The following is a 23,778-nucleotide window of genomic DNA, read 5'->3' as shown; positions in this document are numbered from 1 at the left end:
TCTCCTTGAGTCAGCAGGTGTGTGTTCATACAGAGACACGTGTGGGATCACATAAAGTCAGTCTGTCTGGGTTTGAGTACTTCCTGTCTGGACGTGAACCAGAACTTACAGAGTCCACACCTGTTATCACTGAATATGTAATAAAGCAGATCATGTGACGTGGAATGAGCAGTCAGCAGGTCGGGAAGTTTACGCTCACAGAGGTGTGGGAGCGGTTTTGTCCTGAGGCCTTCCTTCATCTACTTTCAGTTTAGTACCTGCAACACATTTATGATTCATGTCTGACACACAGCACGACATTTCCCAGAACTCAGCTGTTTCACTTCCCCACAACTGCTCCATCACATCACTACACCCTCTTCATTCACAGCTTAGACACGTTACATGGATATTCAGTGGTGCTCTAGAAGCAAAATAGTTCCAGTGTTACATTCACAAAGGTAAAAAAAAGAAGCTCCTGTCACAAACTGAGTTTATTCTGACCACATGATTAAAATCTGAAGGCGTGAAACAAACATCATCATCCTCGTTCTCTAACGTCACAAGCTTGGAAAGACAGAGCAAGTTCACAGACCTCTCCACAAAATCATCCGCAGGTCAGTGCAGAGCTACAGACGGCAGATCAAACTCTCATGCTTTTCAGCTCTCCTGACCTGTTTCTGCTTCACAGAGTCCAGATGTTTTCAGATGTCAGAAAGAGCTTCCCTGACCTGCAGATATATTCAGCATTAATGAGCCTCGCAGAAGTTACCCCTGCATCTCACCAACCGCTCGGTAAAAAAGAACGTGCAGGGTTTCCAGCTCAGGCTCCAGTGTGTTTACGATGTCTGCATCGTCCTATAAACACGTTTACCTGGTCAGGCATGATGATTTACGCCTGTTACTGACAGATGTTCAGGAAATAGACCAAGCAGACCCGTGACTGTATCAAACATTGTGTATTTGCAGATAAATAATAAAGTGCATACATACATATGTACAGGACATGCTAAACATTTTCTTCACACAGTTTTAGAACGACACCACACAAAAACAAGATCATTTCCATTCCTCCATGTGCTCTGCCGTGATTTGGTCTAACTGATGGAAGGTGTCCGTGTTCTGGTGCTCTCAGTACCAACCAGTAATGTGGCTGAGATTCCCTCTGCTTTTCCGGCTCTCTCTGACTCTGAGGACAGGAACACCTCTCTGGTCAGTCGTGTCAGGAAGCACGGCATCTCTTTCTTCCCGCCCAGCTCACGACCTTTGGCCTGGAAGGTGTAGGCCACCCTGTGGGAGAGGCGGGTCATCAGGCGAGTCAGCTCCAGGTTCTGATGGGCCTCGTCCTCCAACAAAGTGCAGAACGTCTGAAGGAAGACGGATCCAAGCGGGCTCATGAAGGCTCCGTAACCTGATGGAGAGAGGAGGAGGTAAACAGAGAAATCTGACATGGTTAAACACGTACAACCTCTGAAGAATTCTGAGAGCTCCTGAGGACATAACTGAGAAAGAAAATCACGATTTATTAGTATCCGGAGTCGGACTTGTGTTGTTGTATCAACCATCATATAAAGGTTTCTGCCAACCAAAAAAGCTCTGAGGTTTTTTTTTTAATGTGTTTGTGCGTCATGAAGGAGGTTCTCCAGGATCAGCTGGAAAGGTATGCGGGCCTCAGAGGAAGTTAGAGGTCTGCAGTAATTGGGGAGAGTCTACAGGTAGTTGGGCACTTTTGTGGCAGGTGAGGAGATTCCATGAACAGTTAAAATGATTTCAGTAGTGATAGAGGAGGTTAATGGGTAGTATAGAAGATTTCTCTGGTTACTAAGGAGGTTTAGAAGTCCTTTGGTAGGTCTTAAAAGTCCCTGAAGAGATGTGATCATATTGCAAGTGTTGCAGTTGTCATAAAGATGGTTTAATTTCTATGTTTCATGGTAACTGTGGAGGTTCTAGGGATGGATAAAATGGTTATGCTGCCTGTCAGGAGGTTTGAAGGGTAGTTTAGGAGGTCTGAGTGGCCGCTGAGGAGGTTTAGAGGGTAGTGGTGGTGGTCTGTTGAAGGCTTGGTGTTTACCTGGGGGCGTGGCATACATCACAGCTGTATCTACAGGAACTGAGAGGTGGAGGGAGAAGCTGCAGTCGGTGGCGTCACCGGCCGAGTCCACCTCCACTCCATCATCCAGAGTGTCTCCGCGACACGCCTACAGAGACAGCATCAAGAGGATGACCTCAGCATCACAGAAGAAAACAGATCATTTGATTCCCTCGACACGACCTAAACTCATGTTGTCCTCGCCCTTCTGCCACCTACCTGTATGAGGAACACTTTGGCCTTATTCTCCATGCACTCGTTGTCAAAATATGCGAAGATCCGAGACAGCCGGACGGGTTTGCCGTCGGCTCCGAACACGCAGTCCTCCTCCCCGTGAGACGACAAGACAGCCAGGAAGCAGTCCTTCACGGGCCGCCTGCTCTCTGCAGAACAGACACAAACAGACAGTAGTGCTGTCAGTGACCCTCAGTCAGCATTCTCACAGCAGCCATACCACTGGATACATGGCAGCAGGTATGCCAGCCTGTGTTTACGTTCACATGCAGAAGATTCAAACTAATGAAACTTTATGACCTATGTTTGATCTATGAGTGGAAATCAGTTGTAACAGTGTTTAATCACCATCACTGTAAAACACACTCATATAATCACATCCTCACATGTTATATAATTACAAATGTATCAGTCAGCGCTGGCATGTCACCAATGAGTGTCAGGGCAGTGTAAGCCTCACCTTTACCTGTAAATAGAACAGAGGTGTGTCTGTGTGTGTGGACACACACACAGAGACTGTAATGTTAAAGCTGCGTGTCTGTCAGGGAGATGGAGCTGCAAATGTTTCCTTATCTGGGCTCACAGACGCAGGCCCTGCTGTGGGCACTGATGCCCCGCCCCCTCTGAGTTTCTGTGACATCAGCTGTTTTTTTAAATGAATGAGTTCTTGGCTGAAAGCTCTCTCAATTTAAATATTTTGTCTCTGTGCTGTGTTTAAATAAAGTTAGAATGTTTTGCGTCCTGTTTTTATTGTTGGAAGTGGGCTTTTCGGGGTGATGCGATTGGTTACCTTTCTCAAACAGCTCGTAGATTTCGGCGCCGCTCAGGTCGCTGTGCAACTCCACCTTAAAGCCCCGCCTGCTGAGGGTACTGTGGAGCCTCTTGGCATCCCTCTTGGCTCCGGCCCTGTTCCCCATCTTCACCCCGGGGTAAAACTCGGCCACGGACACCACCACTGCCCGGTTCACCTCAGCCTTCCCACCCACTGGTCGTCTCTGCTGGGACATGGTGATGTAGCTGAGGTCCGCTGAGCTCTGTCTCTGTGAGTGTCTGTCAGATTTAAGCTCCTGGCTCTGCACTGAAAGTATTTTAAGAGCCCCTGAGCTGTAAAGGTGTGACCACACCTCTTTACCTTACCTGGAACTTCCTCTGCTGCCTTATCAGCCTTATGTGCTCAAGTCTTACACAACTTCATGTTTTTTCTCGCTGTGCCAGATATCCAGGTGTGTTCCACTCACGGATGACATGTCATCATTTCACGGCACACAAACATTTTCCTGCAGTAACAGAAAACAATCGAGGAGTTTTTAAAGCCTTTTATGATTTTTGATTTTAATAAAAACACTTTACTAAAAATGTGAAGTTTGTGTTTGTCATCTTTACAAATAAAGTTTGTTTCACTCCAAGCAAGACTTTTGCCACCCCTGTGAGTAAAAACCTAAATAAAAGTGAGTGTTTCCACTTTATTCTGCCTTATTCTACTTCACTGGCTGTGGGGTTTGTTTGGTCGTCTGAATCTTTCAGTGATCCTGAAAACTCCAGACAGATGGTTTAAAATCAGGTCCCTGTAGTGGCTATATTAAGTTCTCTCTTTCTCTTATATTTAAAATAACCACACTACGCAACTGTTTTTACGCGTTGTCGTTAGCAACAATGATGGTAAACCCACTGTGTGGCTCCGCCTTCCATTTGTTTGTTTTCCACATAAACCTTTCACAATGAAGCTGAAGATCCTGTTGAGATTTATAAAAAATAATAAACTGAAATTATGACAAGCAGAAGGACCATTCAAAACAAATCGAGGACCTTATTTCTAAACGAGGGGCTCCCTCTGTAGCATTGACATGGTTTGGTTATGAAAAGTCTGACACGGACCAGAAAACTGTACTATGCAAATTATGCATGAAACTGGTCCCCACCTCAGACTCAAACACGGCAAACCTCTTCTACCACCTATGTGTCACGGCGAGTGAGATGAGCTGTGTGGGGAAAAATAAAGGAGGATCCAATTGCAGGCACTCGTGAAGATGTGAAGGCGGTTTATTGAAACACAAAGCACAGGGGAAAAAATGGCAAACAGAGATTAAGCTAAACTATACTGGAAAGAACTAATCTACTGAACATGAACACAAACATGAAGGAGGATTGGTAGAGGTAAATGACGATGGACAGCAGGGAGAACACACAGATGAAACACGGTGGATGGACAGACGGACCAGCAACTATTACAACAGAATACACGACTTAAATACACTCAGAGAAACACAGGGCGATTACACACAGGTGGGGGACACAGCTGGAAGTAATTAACGAGACGAGACAAGGGAGGTAAAACTGAATACACTCACATGAGACGCAGACCTTCACAATAAAACAGGAAACACGAAATCACTACACAAAGACACAGACTCAACACTGAGAGGCAGACAGAAAATAACACATGGAACTCAAACTATACATGAGACAACAAATCCTTGAAAACGAATAAACAGAAAGATAGAATTCTAATAATAATCAACAAAGCACAAGAGTAACAAAACGATCATTCAAAAATAAACCAAAACATGATAAACTCAAAATGCTGGGTCGAACCGACCGAGAACCCTGACACTACGCAAGAATCATGTGAAAGAGTATGGAGAGTTTATGGATGAGAAGCAAAACACAGCCGTCTGGTGCTGAAAATAAACCTTAGACTCAAACGTTACAACAGGCTTTTCCCCGTGCAATAAATAATCACAAAGAAAATTGGAGCCGTTACAACCTATGTCTAAAAATGCATTGTTTCACGCATCGGTCGATACACTCAACTCCGGGTGCATGATGCCCACCTGAAAACACTTCACACAAGTTGAATTGCCCGGGATTCACAGAATTTAAAGAAAATTTAACATTTTTGTCATATATATCATTGTCGGGATGATAAATGTTTTATATCAGGATATGAGATTTTGGTCATAGCCCTAGCGGACATATTATTGGTCAGATGAAGTCATTAAAAATGCTCCAGCAGCACAAACACGGTCAAGAAGTGTCTATGGGTGTCTGACGGGACTGACTGAGGGCTGACTATCTGAGCTTCATGTTTCAGGCAGCAGATGAACTGAGGGGAAGTTAAAGTGTCCCTACGAGATAACAAGGGGTTTTTGGTTTTATGTTCTGCGTCTTTGTCCTGTCTTCCTCCCCTCACCCCCAGTTACAGCAGAGTCCTCTCTGAGTCTGGTTCTCCCAGAGGTTTATTCCACTTTAAAGGGATTTTTTTCCTTCCCACTGTCACCAAAGTCTTGCTCACAGGGGGTTGTGTGATTGATAGGTTTTCTCTGTATTGTTGTAGGGTCTCTAGCTTACAGTGTAAAGCACCTTGATGTGACTGTTGTTGTCATTTTGCACTATATTAAAACAATGATTTAATTTTTTAAGCTTGTTGAGTTTGCATGTAATGAGACACACTCTATAAATAAAGAACAGACTGACTCATGCAGATGTAATGTGGTGGAGTCTGGACAAGGTTGACTGCTGCAGAGATTGAAGTGAGTGAGGAACGTAGCTGTTTGCGCTGTGCTGTCTGCTGTAGTCACACTCATGAATTAATCTGTCAGCTGCTCGTAAACTTTGATCACAGGTCACACGCCTGACCTATCAGCATCTCATGCCTCAGAGGAAACCTGCTTTTCCTGCCGCACACGGGAACAAGGTGTCCATAAAAAATAACACGTAAACAAATCAAAGCATTCCAGGAATCCTTGAACACGCTCACATATGTGCACGAACACCCGTCTTTATTTCATTTTAATTCATCAGACTTCATCCCAAAGGAAATTCTCGATGAGGTCGGCTGCTCCCACACACAACAGAAAAAAACATTAATTCAGTAGAAAAAACAAGAAGTTGATCATTTATAAATACAAAATGTAGTCCTTACAAATAATTAAAAAAATAGACATTTGCATATCCCTCCAAAATATTTAAGTAAAAAATTATTTATTGTTTAATTTCTGTAGATATTCACTCTATGTCTTCTTCTTCCTTCTTTCTCTCTGTATGTCTTTCTTTTAATTCCCGCCTTGATTTCCAAACTGATCCTCTGTGGGAATCTCATCCTCCAACATCCACACATCTAATTTGATTGACCCCTCCATCATGGCCTCTATCTATTTATCTATTCCTCACTATTTAATTAGATCACTCATTCCTAAAGTCAAGAATGCTGCTGTCCCACACATTTATGACCCAATCAAAGATCTTAATTCTGTCACAGTGATTACACATTTTTTATTTAAAATGACATAAAAATCACACGCTGCTGGCGATAAATGATTAATACTACAATGACCTTCAGTTATTACTGCAGCCCACCTGCAGCACCTTTGGTCCACACTCTGGGAATCCTTAGATATTTAAATGTATCAATTTAACCATCTATTTGTTATTCTGATTTTATTTAAATATTTGTTTCAGGCAAAATAAATCAAACAGAAAGGATTGATGGAGGCAGATGATCCACTGTGGCACCACCTAAAGGAAGCACTTGGAAGAAGAAGAAAAAGATTCATATCTTGATTTGCTTTATTTACATATTTGCAATTATTTGTATTACATTTATAACGTTTTATCATTCATTTATTCAAGTATTTATTTATTTTATAATATTTCTTTATTTACTCATTTATTCAGGTAGTTTTATTGTTTCCATTTTTTATTGATCCTTGAATTCCTTTATTATTTGTTATGCATGTGTTATTATGTTTCACTGCTTTGATGATGTAATTTCTTAATCTGGGATTAATCCACTCATTAATTTCATTTAACAGTCTTCAATTATACAAACAAATAATGAACAAAAAAACATAAATAAATATATTAAATTTAATTTTTCTTTTCCAGTCGCTTAACCAGGGGCGATTCTAGGATTAGAGCTTTTCACCCAGAGAGCTGCCCAGCCAGGCAAGATAAATCATAAGATTCTTAAATTCATCAAGTCTCTCTGTGCCTGGGTCCTCGTCTCAAAACATGACATCACTGTTTTGTACATTTTAACACAATTTAATCCCCATATTTGTGAAAGAAAAGCAAAAAACTTTTCTGAAAAGTCTGTAACAAAACCATCAAATCTGATCAAGGTTATTTAAATGCTACAAAAGAAGAATGGATTGGAATAAAAAAGAAAACATATCCTAACCTTAATTACTGGGGGAGAATAATGAGTGATGCTCATAGTGAGTAAAAAGTAAACTGAGTGCATTGTTTGGACAGAGATTCACTTTTAATGTGTATGTATAATATAATACATATACATAAAGAAAACACTCCCAAAACAGAATAAATTATTACAAATAAAAATCTAATTTAATAATACAAATTTTGTGTTGTAAGATTTATGGGTTTCATGCTTTCATAGTGGTACTTTCAGGTGGTACACACTGTAAAAAGTTTAACATTTTTAGAAACAGAGCACTTCTCTTTACAGCTCCTCACTCCACCAGGGCCGTTTGGCTCTTTCTGATAGTGCGCAAATGTGGCGCACGTACTGCAGCAGTCATACAGACAACTGGACAGTCCAAAAGTTGGCCTACCTATTACTGGCTGAGGTTTTAGTAGAGTTGTGGTTGAACCACATAAAAATATATTATTAATTTTAATCTCCCCAATCAATGATAATGTTATATTGGAATGTTGTTAAAGAGGGTCAAATGTTTCAACCCAGTTTGTTTTGCAGATTCTGTACAGCAGCTTTAATATAGGGAGGACACAACTTCCAGATTGTTTGAGTAAAATCTGGTTTTTTCTCTTTGTCAGTTTAACAGTTTCTGTTTTGCCTGTCACTGTTCCCTGTCTGTTTTCTTACCTGGTTCTTCCTGACCTTGTACTTTCTCCTCACGTTCTCCTCTTTCCTCTCTCCCTCTTTGGACTGACAATCATACACAAATAGATTGTATTCAATTAGATGATAAATTACATTAATATGAAAAAATACTATTAAAATCGCTAACACAAAGTCCTCTCTCAGTCTACTTTCAACCAAAAGGAAAATAACCAAACCACATGAATATCTAATAAAAGATATAAATATTGAAACACTGATCCAACATTATTCTTGATTGACGGATCGTTTGATTTTACACTTTTACCTGAATGTGGCTCCTTTTTAAAAAAAACAAAACAAAAAACAAAAACAACTTCCTTATATCCATTATGAACCTGGCTGTCTCTCTGTACAAAAAAAATGGTAAATGGCCTGTATTTGTATAGCGCTTTACTAGTCCCTAAGGACCCCAAAGCGCTTTACGCATCCAGTCATCCACACATTCACACACTGGTGCTGGCAAGCTACATTGTAGTCACAGCCACCCTGGGGCGCACTGACATGTGTGCGCCCCAGGGTGGTCCCAAAACACACACGCACGCACGCACGCACGCACACACACACACACACACACACACACACACACACACACACACACACACACAACAGGAGTTCTAAGGTTAATGGGCATTCGGTCAGTTAGCTAGTTAGTATCGATTTAAAACAGGACAGTGGTAACAACAGCAGGCTACGGACAATTTTAAGTTTTAGGTTTTCAAATGTCACTGATTTTACTGCAGTGTAGGACAAATTGTAGGGTAGCAAACATCGCTGGAAAACAAGTTTTTTTACACCCTGGTTACCTGGTGTAATGTTTTTCAGTAAAAAGAAACATGGTCTGACTCCTACCAACTATATAAAGAGTAACAGAAGGTTAAATGCAGCTAATATGTCCTGTTTTAAGCCAGGCACTCACACCTCTGCTCCGCTGCGTCTCAGCCACCATCGCTCTGGCAGCAACGGCGCTAGAGCCAGAACAGGGGAGAGCTGGAACAAACCATTTTGGGAGGGGGGGGGGGGGTTTATACATACTTTTGTTGTTAAAATGTTCCATCTCAATTACGTACTGTATGCTTTTTATATTTTTAGCAGTGTGTCACACAAACAGCAAATATTGTCAAAAAAAGTAAGAAATCTTTGGGGGTGCTTTGATTCATTTTTGGAGATGCTGAAGCAACCCCAAAAATGGGCTAAAATCGCCCCTGGTGTGGATAGTTTTGCCGGAAAAAAAACGGCGGAAGAGGGGCAGCCGAAGAGTAAACTTTTAAAAGTAAGTACTGAATATTATGTCACTTATTTATGTGTGAATGTTTAATAACGAAGAACATTAAAACATTACTGTTAGCCACATGTCGGCAAAGTTATGTGACATTAGCGATGTTTGTACTAATTTGGTTCAATAGTTGACGTTAATCTTACAGAGAATGTGATGATTTTATGGATATTTAAAGTAAGCACTGAGACAAATTTAGTAATGCCAACATATTAAAAGAACAATATTTGTCTCTCATATATATAACACCAGAGGTGTGGACTCGAGTCACATGACTTGGACTCGAGTCAGACTCGAGTCATTAATTTTATGACTTTAGACTTGACTTGAAAAAATGTTCTAAGACTTGTGACTTGACTTGGACTTTTACACCAATGACTTGGGACTTGAATTGGACTTGAACCGGTTTACTTGAAAAGACTTGATATTTTACCCCAAATATAAAATTTAACATGCATATTATATGGAGATTGAAAATGTGACGTCATTCACGGGTAGAACCGCAAAGGATTCTGGGAACTCGTGGCAAGCGGTACTAGCGCACGCAGGCTTTCAATTAAAATCAGTCACACAGCGATAAAAAGAAACAAAAAATGTCAAGAAGCTGTTGTATTATTAACTGCAATAGCCGGTCGCATGACAGCCACGGGAAGCCGACGGGTAAAGAGATCGGTTGTTATCGGATTACGTCGTTGAAGAGAAATTGTTCGAGCCATGTTTCCGAAGTAACAAAGAGGCGACTGGATTGCAGCCATTCAAAGATCAAATATAACGTCCCAGAACACTCCAGCTCACAGGTTAGTCTGCTCCAAGCATTTACACGAAGGTCAGTCTGCTGTTGTAGTTAATGCGTCATTTTTCTTAACATAATTGGTGATATAGGTTACAAGCAAGTCTGGCGCTGAACAGAAATTGTCGCGCTATGCTCCTTTGTTTATTGTGCATAAATAGTGAATTGTCCTGACACAATATTGCGTTTCGCTTCTGTTATTATGGTACACTGACAAAAACACATACTTTTATTCACAGGATAAAACAGGTTTTTTGTATCACTAATTGTCCAGTACGATTACAGCATACAGTATTATTGTCACTGCTACATTTCTGTGATGCTACCAGAAATTATTTCCACTACTAATTAATTACCGTTGAGCTCAAAGGTTATATTAATAAACGGTTAACGAATGTGTATTTATGAAGACAATTTGTGAGACTGGTAAACTTATGATATGTACGATGGTCTTTCGTTCTACACGGTGCGTTTCAAGGTCCTGCACCCATCCGTCGGTAAACTGTACCTGGGCTTGTTGCAGTGACCTGAAGTTACTAAACTTCATGAGTGTATGCACTCACTCCAAGAACCGTATAATTATAAATATGCATATAAATATGCTAAGATGAGATAGCTGACTTCATCTAACTAGCAAATGTTTTCCAGGCTACGTTGGTGATACAGTTTTTTTTTTAATGTGTATGATATTTTTGTCATGCGATTTTAAAGCTGGTCCTACAACCGCATCCAAGAATAACATGCAGCTTATCTCAGAACTGTCGGTGAAAATTATTCTTGGAGCTAAGTTTAATTGAGCTGCATTTTAAAGAGGTGCAATTTCACAATTTGTGTATATTTTCTAAGTTCACTATTTTGTATGTGTTGAGAAAAACACAGATTTTAAAATTACATGGTCTAATATTTACATTTAGCATAACTGCAACATTATTTTTTCGTTTTTTTTTTTAAAGACTCGAAAGGACTTGAAATTCAAAGTTTCAGACTTGTGACTTGACTCTGACTTGCCTGACATTACTTGAGACTTGACTTGAGACTTGAGGATAAAGACTTGAGACTTACTTGAGACTTGCAAAACAATGACTTGGTCCCACCTCTGTATAACACAGTTATATATATACAGTGTCAAAGAAACCTGTCTTTGAGTGAAGATTTAAGGTGACAGAAAATATAAATAATATAAACAAATGCAGCTTGAATCTTTACTGAAGCTCAGTATTTGACACAGAGTTCATTTACTGCTGTAATAACTAATAATGATTGAAATTATAACTTTAATATTGGCCATATTATATTTACATTACCAAAGTGAGATGACTTTGAGTCTCATGAACAACATCAGCTAATTGTTATTTACTAGCTAATCTTAAATGACTGTTCAGTACAGAAGTGAAGCCCAATAATCATGATTTCACAGTCCCGTGGTCTCAGCCTCTGATACTTATCAAATCAAAGCTCATGTAGAAACAAACAAACACACGAACAAAAGATTTTCTCCTTCATTTCTGTCAAATAAAGCTGTATGAAACGTTTCCAGTTGTTAGTGTTATGGTTGCTAGGCAACCTGGGCAGCGCAACGGAGGCTAGACCGTCCCATTTCACAAGCCGTCTGGGTGCTCAGCACCCCCAAAGCTCTGATCCTACAATAGCCCCTGGTGTGTACCACAGTGACACTTTGATAGATGCACATGATCATCAGAAACTTTTAGGAGTCAAAATGACGCCTCAGCCAAAATTTTAAGACACCAGATTTTAGGAAAGACTAATCCGGGAAACTAAACCACAACTGCTGCTTATTTTCTATAAATGCCTGAAACTGTTTCAACACTGTCTTTACTTCAAAACCACAAAGATCACATCAGAACTCCTGTTTCTACTATTTGCTTTTGTTTTTTTGTTTTTGTTTTTTTTTCCTGGATGAGATGTTTATTAATGTAAAAATATAATATAATATAATGTTCCAAAAAGTATAATGAATTTGCTATAATTTTTAATAATGTTGTCTGATGAAGTGTGTCAAAATTTATTCTGAGATTACAATATTTCCGTCTTTGTTAACAAAGGACAAGCACTAGAAATATTCCTCTGAAAACAGCTGTTCCACATTTCTTTTTTAAAAGAGTAAATCTTATTGTTTTCATCCGGAATAACCTGGATTGATCTGAGATCATTTATTTTTCGTATCCTCTGTCTGTGATTAGTCTCTCAGGTGCGACGTCTGGCGGCAGGTAGGCGCCAGAGCGGCTGTCATTGCGTCATCCGTGTGCGCCGGCAGTATTGGTGCTGCGACACTGCTCCAACTTTCCGTGACACCGCACACCGTCCAGAGCACAGCATAACCTAATCCGCCTTTTTACCCCCGAGCGGAGCGACACAGCGGCGGAGGAGCTGTGGTCCGGCTCCGAGTCGCCGTGGCAGAGACACGTGGTCAGAGACGGACTTCCGCTGGGTTCAAGCTTTTACTCTTTTATTTCTAACGTCTAGCAGTGGAGACATGTCCAGATCCGCGAAGAAGAACGGCATACCTGACAGGTGCGTGTCAGCCTACAGCTCCGCGCATGCACAGGTATAACTAAGAGTCCGGGGTTTATTACAAAGACGGTTATTAATAACAGCTTCATGAACCTGAGAGCCTCCAGTCTGCTGCTGTGTGACCTCATGACCAGCGCACGGTCTTACGAGTAACCGCGATTACATCATCACACACGTAAACAAATAATGACCCGCAGGTAAATATAAAAAATAAACATCTAGCGCATGATCATAATGACGTCACCGATGTAGGGTTGCCAACTCCCTGAAAAATAAATAAGGGACACCTCGTGGCCAGGGCCGGGCGACCCAATTGTCTTCACCCTTCCCAGTGTGGTGAATTTTCTAGCTCTTTTTTTGTGTGTGAAATTATTTTTTTAACCATTTGACTTGAATTTGATTTAAGTAGATGTGTATTCTTTGTGATATGAACACATGTGAAACAAATGATCATTTAGCCATTTATTTTTAGCTCACAATGACAACATTAACACAGTAAAACAGGTCTCCTTCTTAAACAGAAGCCTGTCATGCTTAACTTTTGAGAATATAAGTAAATCTTTCTTTAAAAGAACTCTGTCCTGCTTAACTTAAAATAATAGAAAACAATAGAAAGAAAAATATTCTTGTAACAGTGCACATTTAGTGCATTTAGTACAATTGGCTTCAGTTGAGGTATTATTTCAGCTTTTCTAATGCTAATCAGCTGCTCCTGTTTGTAAACCCACTTGCTCCCATGATTACGCATCTTAACTCATCATCATTATTCATCTATGTATTACTTTTATGTATTAGTCATCTATTTGTTGTAATCATCTATTCTTGCAGTTGTTTATTACACAAAATAAATTATATTATCACACTTCTGGCCACATAGCGCTGATATTCACTGCACATGCCCATATTAACTTTTTCCAGCCAGGTGTTTTCCTTTTCCCATTCTTCCCTTTCTCTGAGGGGAACAAACATTGCTGCTCTAATGCTGGGCTCACACTGTGCGGTTTTAGGCCCATTTTGAGCCGATTTTTTGAGTGATCGGACCGATTTTGGCCTTCATCGTGCGTCGTGTAGTATACGTGGGGTAACGAGAAGTGATTAACACCTCACGACCAGCTCCCGATCATCAATCGCTCGTGAGGGTCTCACCACAGCCGCTCACACTGCTCGCGCGCAAACACGTAAACGTTGGTGTAAAAGATGGAGCAGCACGGCTGTGCAGCGTGTGATCTGGACACAAGCGATGGAGGCACAACTTGTAGAACTTTGGAAAGCTCATCCGAGCCTTTTCGATGTGGCATCACAAAATTATCACGACCACAACAACCGTGAAAATAGTTGGATTTACATTGCTGCTCAGTCACAGCTGCCCGATCAATGTTTTTCATTAGCAATTTAGCAAAGTTGATGGTGGTGGTGTGTGTGTCTGTGTGAGTGTAAGACGGAGAGAGAGAGAGCGCGACAGATTTTCTGTTATAACCTTCATTTTATGGAGGCACAGTGTGAGCACTCAGGTCGCATCAGAGCATCGGGCCGTATAGTGTGAGACCTGCATCGTGACCTACCAACTGCGAGTCAATCGTGCAGTTTGAGCAGGAGCTGAATAACGTGACTGAAAAAAATTGCACAGTGTCTGCCCAGCTTTAGGTTTACTGTCGTCCGAGACTTGCACCGCAGTGTCGGCGTTTGTTTCCCTGTTGGCCATGCTTCTTGTTGTGGTCATTTGTTGTCTTCCGGTATTTTCTCCGTAAGCGACCTTTCCTCGACCAATGAGATGAGTGGTAATCTGAATTGTCATACTCGTAAGTGTGCTGTCAGCTCATTGGTCACAAAGCAGGAGAGGGGCTGGGAATTATGTTTTCAAACAAAGCGTTAATTCCATTAAAAGTTATAGACTACTTTTGATTCTCACTGTATTACGGGACAAAGTGCGTCCCTTATTAGCTCAATACGGGACGTGTACTTTTGTTTCGAAATACGGGACGATTCCGTATTTTAAGGGACGGTTGGCAACCCTACACCGATGTGACGTTTAAAGGGTTTTACACTGAGCGTTCATGTGTAATCTGTGATCATCAAGCAGCCACGCCTGCAAAGGAAACACGAGTGGATTATTTCTAAAGATTATTTTAAAAAATTCAGCTGTGTGTGAAATAAGTAAATAAAGAGTTATTTAAAAGAGCTACAGGAAAGCTACATGGAAGTTCACTGTTATTTTGGGAACGTCTTTGAACATCTATAACCGTATCTTTAAACTGAGATGTTAATGTGAAAGTTCTCTCTCAGGTGAGAGTAACGGCAGTAGAAGTAAGAATCGGGCATCTTCAGGTTTCCATGACAATGCTGACTGACTGTTCGTGTCCTGCAGGTGGCTCGATTACTCGCCGGTTGGAAAACGCCTCCGCGGGACTCGATTCATCGCCTTCAAAGTTCCTCTGAAGCAGGTCAGTGTGTCATCTGAGCTTCCTCCCCACAAATGCCTCGCTCAGCGTCACTCATGATCATGATCATCATCTTCTTCTTCTTCTGTGCAGTCTCTGAACCGCCAGCTGCCGCACTCTGATGTGTTTGGCCCCTGGGAGCTGCTAGATGCTGTCAGCAGCGAGGAGGAGGAGCTTGGGCTGATCATCGACCTCACTTTCACCACACGTTACTACAGGCTCGAGGTGAGCACAAGATCTTGCATTTATAGACAAATCGATCAAGTCTGTGTTTACTGATCAGTGTTATTGATTATGCTGCTATTATTCCACCTGACCACAGACACACACGAACACACAGACAGACGCACTGCTTATCCCACAGAATGTATATAAAAGATGGATTTTCTCCAGGCGTTCATTCTCTTTCAGAGCCTTATCTGGACATTAGAGGAACTGCAGCTTTCTGATGATGATAAAGTAAACTGTGTGTGTGTGTGTGTGTGTGTGTGTGTGTGTGTGTGTGTGTGTGTGTGTGTGTGTGTAGGACATTCCCAGGTCCCTGCTGTGTGTGAAGATCTTCACGCGAGGTCACGAGGTTCCCAGTGATGACACCATCCTGAGCTTCAAACGCGCCGTCTGCAGCTTCCTGCGGGAGAATAAGGAGAACGGTGAGAGCAAGCTACTGTGAACCTCCCTCGCTGACACAGGTTTAAGTCTGATCTCCTCCTTCACCTCCTGCTGCTCTGCTGCTCCTGCATGACTGCCATGTTTTGCAGATTTGAGGCTGCTCAGATTTTAGATTTGGGGACTTTTGGGAAGAAAATCAGCTCTGAGCATTTTAATCAGCTGCTGTCTCACAGGAGCTCTCCTCCTCTTCCGATGAGGAGGAGGAGGAAGTCTGCTGGGACTTCAGGCTCGCAGGCAGCTGATTGGTCAGATTTCAAGCAGTCACATGACGAGGAGCTGCTGGTTTCCTACTTCAATCAAACCCGTCATGCTGGCTGTGGTCACATGACTTTTAGGCTTTGCATGAATGAGATCGTGTGCGATTGGCATTGTGTCCTTTAATAGGAAACCACAGTAGAAGAAGTGCGATCTGAGCTCTAACTGTGGCTTGTGTCTCCTGCAGATAAGCTGATCGGCGTGCACTGCACCCACGGCCTGAACCGTACCGGGTACCTGATCTGCAGGTATGTACAAACTTAAGCCTGCTGGTTGGCTGGACTCAAGGGTGTGGGCGGGATCTAACTGCCACGTGTCACCTGCAGGTATCTGATTGACGTGGATGGGATGGACCCCAGGGAGGCGGTGCAGCGTGAGTCGGCTTCTTGTGTCCATATTTCATATTCAGTGTTGGGGAGTAATGGAATACATGTATCGGCGTTACGTATTTAAAATACAACATATGAGTACATGAGTACATTAAGAGGCTCAAATGCCTGTTTCTCAATCTCACGGCCCATGTCACCACTACTTGCAGCCGCATAATGACGTGAAGAAATATTTTTTAAAATTATTATTCAACAAATGACCCACCAGAAACGAGAGCTGGAAGCATGTAAATAGAATAATAACCACCGCAGCCAAGAAGAGTGCCTGACGAGCCCAGTTGTAAGTAAGCTGTTAAGACTCAAATCAAATCAAATCAAATCACTTTTATTGTCACATCACATGTGCAGGCACACTGGCACAGCACATGCGAGTGAAATTCTTGTGTGCGAGCCCCACAAGCAACAGAGATGTGTAAACACAACAACACAAACGAGCAAAATACAAGAATGGCCAACCTGAAACTAATAAATATATGTACAATATATAATAGTGTATGCATTTCTGGATGTGTATACTAAATATTTTCCTGTGTGTGTGTGTGTGTGTGTGTGTGTGTGTGTGTGTGTGTGTGTGTGTGTGTATACACATTTTTACAAATTAAATAGTAAAAAAAAAATAATAATAATAATAATAATAAAATATATAAAATATACAGAGTTGAATATGTGCAAAACAAGTGGCATTTATATACAGTGTGGAGTGCATAATGTTGAAGTTCCAGTAGTGAAGCTGAGGTGTCTATGACGTGTTCAGCAGTCTGATGGCCTGATGGAAGAAGCTGTCTCTCAGTCTGCTGGTTCGGGACCGGATGCTGCAGAACCTCCTTCCTGATGGAAGCAGTCTGAACAGTTTATGGCTGGGGTGACTGGAGTCCTTGATGATCCTCCCCGCTTTCCTCAGGCAGCGCTTCCTGTAGATGTCTTGGAGGGAGGGAAGCTCACCTCCAATTATCCGTTCAGAGCACCACACTACTCGCTGGAGAGCTTTGCGGTTGTAGGCGGTGCTGTTGCCATACCAGGTGGTGATGCATCCAGTGAGGATGCTCTCAATGGCACAGTGATAGAAGGTCCTGAGGATGCGGGGGCTCATGCCGAATCTTTTCAGTCTCCTGAGAAAGAAGAGGCGCTGCTGGGCCTTCTTCACTGTTTTGTTTGTGTGTACTGACCACGTAAGATCCTCAGCCAGATGTACACCAAGGAACCGGAAGCTGCTCACTCTCTCCACAGCAGCGCCGCTGATGGTGATGGGGGTGTGTACTTCTCTGCACCTCCGGAAGTCCACTATCAACTCCTTTGTCTTTGCGACGTTGAGGGTGAGATGGTTGTCTTGACACCAGTGGGTCAGGGCGCTGACCTCCTCCCTGTAAGCCGTCTCATCACCGTTGGTGATAAGACCCACCACTGTAGTGTCGTCCGCAAACTTCACAATGATGTTGGAGCTGTTAGTGGCTGTGCAGTCGTAGGTGTAGAGTGAGTACAGGAGAGGGCTCAGTACACACCCCTGTGGAGCACCAGTGTTCAGTGTGATGGGGGATGAGGTGATGCTGCCCAGTCTGACCACCTGGCGTCTGTCAGACAGGAAGCTAAGGATCCAGCTGCAGAGGGAGCTGCTCAGTCCTAGATCCTGCAGTTTCCTGTCCAGCTTCGAGGGAACGATGGTATTGAATGCTGAGCTGTAATCTACAAACAGCATTCTCACATACGTGTCTCTCTTCTCCAGGTGTGACAGGGCAGTGTGTAGTGTCAGGGCTATGGCATCATCAGTGGACCTGTTGTGGCGGTATGCGAACTGTAGAGGGTCCAGTGAGTCGGGTAGTGCAGAGCAGATGAAGTCCCTGACCAGCTTCTCGAAGCATTTGCTTACGATGGGGGTCAGGGCTACAGGTCGCCAGTCGTTCAATGAGGAGATGGTGGAGGATTTGGGTACAGGGACGACGGTGGCCATTTTGAAGCAGGCTGGGACTACAGACAGAGAGAGGGAAAGGTTGAAGATGTGTGTGAACACTCCAGCCAGCTGAGCCGCGCATGACTTGAGGACGCGGCCGGGAATCCCGTCCGGACCAGTAGCTTTGCGTGCGTTCACCTTCCTGAAGCACTTCCGCACATCCTCCTCAGACACAGTGTGCGCACTGACGTCATCCGCGGTGCGCACACTGTCCGGTCTCATGGTGTTCGCTGTGTCGAATCTAGCGTAGAATACGTTTAGATCCTCACACAGAGAGGCCGTGGACTCGACTCGACTGTACGCTGTGCTCGTGTTTTCCTCCGAAACAATAAGTTCCGTTGGAGCAGCCTTTCAACGCCTCTCTCTGTCTCTCGCTAGCAAAGTTGACCCAGACAACAAAGTACCGTTATTGTCGGGCTATAAGCCGCTACTTTTTGCACAAGCTTTGAACCCTGCGGCTTTTAGTCAGGTGCAGCTTTTCTATGGATTGTCCATGATTTTTGTGATATCGTAAGACGATTTGTTTTGTTTGTTCCGCTGTTGTACGCCACTACGTTGCCTGGCGGAAGGATCGGGGTTCAAGAGTGGTATGTTGGTCACGTGTCCATCCGCCAGGCAACATAGTGCCATACAAGTAACGCGAAAAACAAACTTCAAATTAACGCTACGCATTCAGCGGGAGTCGTGGATGACGAGCGGCGATAAACTTGCGAAAAGCAAGTTATGCTCAACTCCACCGGTGGAACCTGACAGCGTGGAAAAGTGTGAAAACATCCACGATCACCAACGGATTTCGAAGGGCTGGACTGCTGCATGATGGAGAGGAGGACACCGCCACGGCCCTTCAGAGGGTGTTCGACTCCGACACTGACAACGAGGATTTCTTTGGTTTTGAAAGTGACAACGAAGGAAAGAAGCTGAGAGTGGATGACGAAGCCATCCTGAGCCTGTTTGTATCCGACACTGAAGAAGAGGACTTTGGTGGTTTTAGTGCGCAGGAAGATGGTGAATGACTGACTTTTCTTCTTGTTAAAGCCATGTCACTGCACCTGAGTCTATTTTTCTGGTGTGCTGTAGGTTATTGTTATGTACTACATTTGTTACTCATTTATGAAGCACAGTACATGTTTCGTACTTGTAATTACCGCTACTTGTACATATACCTAAAAAGTTATGCAAATATGTACCCATAACTTGTTTTTCAAAATATTAATAAAAGGGGTGTGTCTCCAAACAGCCATCTCTTTCCTGACAATTCCCTTTGTGCATATTCTCTTACATATGATAAGTCAACATTGAAACACCTGCGGCTTTTAGTCAGGTGCGGCTAATGTATGTACAAAACAGGATTTTCCCCTGATTTTAGCTTGTGCGGCTAATATTCAGGTGTGCTTTGTAGTCCGGGAAATACGGTAAAGCTATTTTTCGGCTACGAGCCCGACACGAACCCGACGTATTAGCCAGAGGTCCCTTTACTACGGTTCGGAGCCACGGACCTGTTTTATATACGCGTGGAATAGTTTTACGAGATCGCTGCAAAAAGTGCAGCCTTACCTAATGTCCACCTACTGTTACTCATTTTGTATTAAGATTTAAAAATCTAGTCGGTATTGGTATGGCGACTAACCTTCAGTAATAGTAATAAATCACACAGCAATAGTACATTCATGTAGTTGTAAAAAGCATAATAATATATTAAGTAATCTAAAGTATTCAGAATACGTTACTCTCATTGAGTAACGTAACTGAATACGTTACAAAATACATTTTGGGCCATGTATCCTGTAATCTGTAGTGAAATACATTTGAAGAGTAACCTTCCCAACACTGTTCATATTTCACGTGTGAAGCATGTGTAAGCATCATCTCTCTCTGCAGTGTTTAACTTGTCCCGCGGTCACGCCATCGAGAGGCAGAACTACCTGCATGACCTGCAGCACGGGCGCAGGAGGAGGTGAGGCTCCCCCCCACTCACTGCACCCACACGAATTATTCAAAATCAACAGATAGACTCTTTAGAAATATCCTAAAGACAAAAATATTTCAACTTTAATTTTTTTGTAGCAAACAAAAAAATCAAATAACAGCCAAAAAAAAAAAGAATATTAAACAGTCTCAAATATTTTACAGCAGCAGTCCCCAGCCCCGGGGCTGGTCCATGAGGCGTTTGGTACCAGGCCGCGAGAGTTGAGGCTCGGGTGTGAAATGTATGTTTTTTTGGGATTTTTGGGGGTCTTTATCGTTATTTTTTAAGTTGTTTTTATCGTTAACTCGGTTTCTCTGGGTCTTTTCCCGTCTGTTACGAATAAATCTTTTTTTTTTTTTTAATACCAGTACTAGTTTCATTTTGTTGTATTTGTCTGCGACACCTTAAAGGCCAATCCGTGAAAATATTGTCGGACATAAACTGGTACAGGGCGCAAAAAAAGTTGGACTTGGACTGTTTTACAGTATAAATTATGAATATAAGGGTTAAAGGAAGTTTAAAATGTTGTAAAATATCAACATAAATTCCCTTCATGTGTTTTCATAATCAGAATGAATTCAAAATATTTAAATGGTGCAGAAGTTTTCATAGAATATTTTAAAATATTTGTGTTTAACTGCTATGCGTTTGCATGGGTTCCCTCCGGGTACTCCGGCTTCTTCCCACAGTCCAAAGACATGCAGTTAGTGGGGATAGGTTAATTGAAAAATCTAAATTGCCCATAGGAGTGAATGTGGGAGTGAGTGTGAGTGTGAATGGTTGTCTGTCCCTGTGTGTTGGCCCTGTGACAGAGTGGCGACCTGTCCAGGGTGTACCCCGCCTCTGTCCCTATGACAGCTGGGATAGGCTCCAGCGCCCCCCGCGACCCTGAAAAGGATAAGCGGAAGTGAATGGATGGATGGATGCTATGAAATAATAAAAATATTAAAAATGAAGAGAAAAAATACTAAAACACGACAAAAACATTTAAAAATGTAAATATCTCAAATTATTCATCAAAGAACAATCAACACATTTCCATACTCAAAATGTTTGTGAAAGTTTCTTTTGAGGAAAAACGAATGTTCTTCAATTTTATTTGGTTATTTATTACAGTACAAATAAAATATTAGAAATACATATCTGATATATTTTTAACCACAGTCTAAGCTCGCCTTTAGAAATTGTATTTACAGTTGTCATTTTCGTCTTGCTCTGAGTCGTCATGCCGACTAACTGCTGCGCTCTGATTGGTTCCTGACTCTTTCTGGTCCATTGTCACAGTAACGAAGGGATGGAGGAGGTGGAGCAGGAGCCAATGAGAGGTCAAGCTGTTCATCGCCCGCTTTCCAGCTTGCCAAGCGATGACTGCGATCAGAAGAGGCGCGAACACGCTCAAAAGTCCCGGCACCACAGGTAGGACGACACACCTGAATATGTTCATCAGTCATAGAAGGAAGGAACCAAGTTTAATAAACGTCAGAGAATCATCATTACATCCTGCTGCTTTCAAATTCACTCATTACAGAAGTGAATAAAGTTTTTTAACCCTTTAAAGCCGGTCGAAGCGGGCATCCTCCGTTTTGCGTAACTATTTTTAAATCCTTGTAGCACTGCAACCACGTGAGCTAGCGCAGTAAATGTTTTTTGCATATGAAACCGGAGGAGTTGTACTTACATCTAGGTCACAGTTTCCTTCCACGTATAGCTTTGCAAAGACTGCATAAAAAGCACTTGCAGCAACAAAAACATAATATTCCAGAAACACGCTTTGCCGATCCGATCAGCTGTTCATAACACTACCTACGTCCATCAGCGCGAACTATCGCATGTCCGCCATGACCTGCCCGAAACCGGACGTGACGTCATTTTGCGGAAATGTAGTTTTTTTACCATCAGGGCCTCATGAGCCTATACTGGTGTTTTTAAAAGTTGTGTTTGACTTTATGACTTTCTGTATCGTTTCTGGGATGCTTAGGACTCATATTACACTGCTGGAAATAGTTTATTTTGATGCATATGGTGTTTTGTTTTTTTTGCAAATTTACACTATAATATTTATTTTCGTTTTTCCTGCAGTATATAAAAATTGGTGTATTTCAAAAATAAAACTATGAAAACACTCAAAATAAATTTCCTGTGGTGGGAAACTATTTTGTGCAACTTTTTTGTATTTACAGTTTTGAGGGATAAGCCTCTTAAATTTCTCTAACTAGAAATATATGTTAAAAAAACAAAAACGATTTTAATTTTTTTGTAGTTTATTGCACTTTTCTGCAATTTATGTAATTACTATGCACTTAATGCATACATATTATTGAAATTTGGGCTATAATGGTTGTATTGATGTATATCAACTTGAAATGTTCCCAAAAATGGCACTACAACATGTAAAAATATAATATTAGCTCTGGCGGACTTGGTTCTATGGTAGGTCTTAAAGGGTTAAATGATTGAAATATAATCTTGTGTGTGTGTGTGTGTGTGTGTGTGTGTGTGTGTGTGTGTGTGTGTGTGTGTGTGTGTGTGTGTGTGTGTGTGTGTGTATATTCTTAAATAAAACAAAAAAATTATCAATTTTCCATATATTTAAAAATATGAATAAAAATATTTTCTTTTTTTTTTCAAATGAAAAAAGACCTCCACGACAAGGGAACGTCCACCTTCATCACCGCCCTCCTCAGGGTGACTTTCTCCCCCCTCCTCCACCATCGCTCAACCCGTATCGATGGACACGTCCTCAGGCGGATAATCAGTGGAGGAGACCGCCACACTTGGAGGATAGCCGTGTGGGGAACCCTCAGTGGAGGCCAGGCGCCACAACGCTGGACACGTGGAGAACTCCTCCTCCTCCGATCCTCCCTCGCTACTCACCACGCTGGACTGCTGAAGGCTATGGAGTGCCTGAGGAAGAGTGGGCGGGGCCACAAATGAGACACAGCGACAGCAGACACATACGGGGAGGCAGAGCAAGCGGATACGACCACTAGATTTTATTTGATAGAAGAAGAATGGACTGAGGTGATGTGGCCTTTTAAGGATGTTAGTGTTTGAATGAGAATATTTAAACAGGAATTAAAATTAACGCTGCTGAAGTCCACTTCAGCCAATCACAGCGCAGTTCAAATGTCGTCATTATTACTTTGATAACCTCGCTCTAGCTTCCAAGACTGACATTTGATGTGCGTGTGTGTGTGCCACATGTCTGAAGGTCAGAGTTCAAGGTGAAGAGTGGAGAGTGATTTAAAGTTTCATGTTTTCATGAGTGAATAAGAAGAAAATGAAACATGTTGTTTGTGTGCTTGTTTTATTAAATGAAAGCTGAAAATGTTGTGTGTCAGTAAATTATAAACTGG

The 23,778-nt window shown here is 42.1% G+C and overlaps 2 protein-coding genes across 3 annotated transcripts; one reads left to right on the top strand and one right to left on the bottom strand.

Moving 5' to 3' along the window:
• Positions 1–1,076: 1,076 nt before the first annotated feature.
• On the bottom strand, positions 1,077–3,345 carry LOC146665520 (caspase-3-like). The gene is made up of 4 exons (XM_085411163.1): positions 3,093–3,345; positions 2,288–2,451; positions 2,051–2,177; positions 1,077–1,390 (listed from the first exon to the last, which is right to left on the bottom strand). Exons 1-4 carry the CDS (start codon positions 3,307–3,309, stop codon positions 1,077–1,079), a joined length of 822 nt encoding a protein of 273 aa, XP_085267289.1. The 5' UTR covers positions 3,310–3,345.
• A 9,147-nt stretch (positions 3,346–12,492) lies between these two features.
• Positions 12,493–23,720, top strand: dusp11 (dual specificity phosphatase 11 (RNA/RNP complex 1-interacting)). Of its 2 annotated transcripts, none has more exons than XM_085413248.1 (9): positions 12,493–12,794; positions 15,126–15,201; positions 15,292–15,423; positions 15,725–15,848; positions 16,310–16,370; positions 16,449–16,495; positions 20,335–20,410; positions 21,707–21,838; positions 23,061–23,720. In XM_085413248.1, the coding sequence occupies exons 1-9, from the start codon at positions 12,787–12,789 to the stop codon at positions 23,410–23,412; spliced, it is 1,008 nt and encodes a 335-aa protein (XP_085269374.1). In that variant the 5' UTR covers positions 12,493–12,786; the 3' UTR covers positions 23,413–23,720. The 2 variants fall into 2 exon arrangements, with proteins under 2 accessions (XP_085269374.1, XP_085269373.1); XM_085413247.1 differs by having other exon boundaries at positions 12,497–12,760.
• The last annotated feature ends 58 nt before the right edge of the window (positions 23,721–23,778 follow it).

Source organism: Rhamphochromis longiceps, linkage group LG7 (assembly GCF_057381845.1).
Source record: "Rhamphochromis longiceps isolate RC_006_pf linkage group LG7, R_longiceps_female_GT1.1, whole genome shotgun sequence".
NCBI lineage: Eukaryota > Metazoa > Chordata > Actinopteri > Cichliformes > Cichlidae > Rhamphochromis > Rhamphochromis longiceps.
This window is presented reverse-complemented; position numbering and strand designations above follow the sequence as displayed.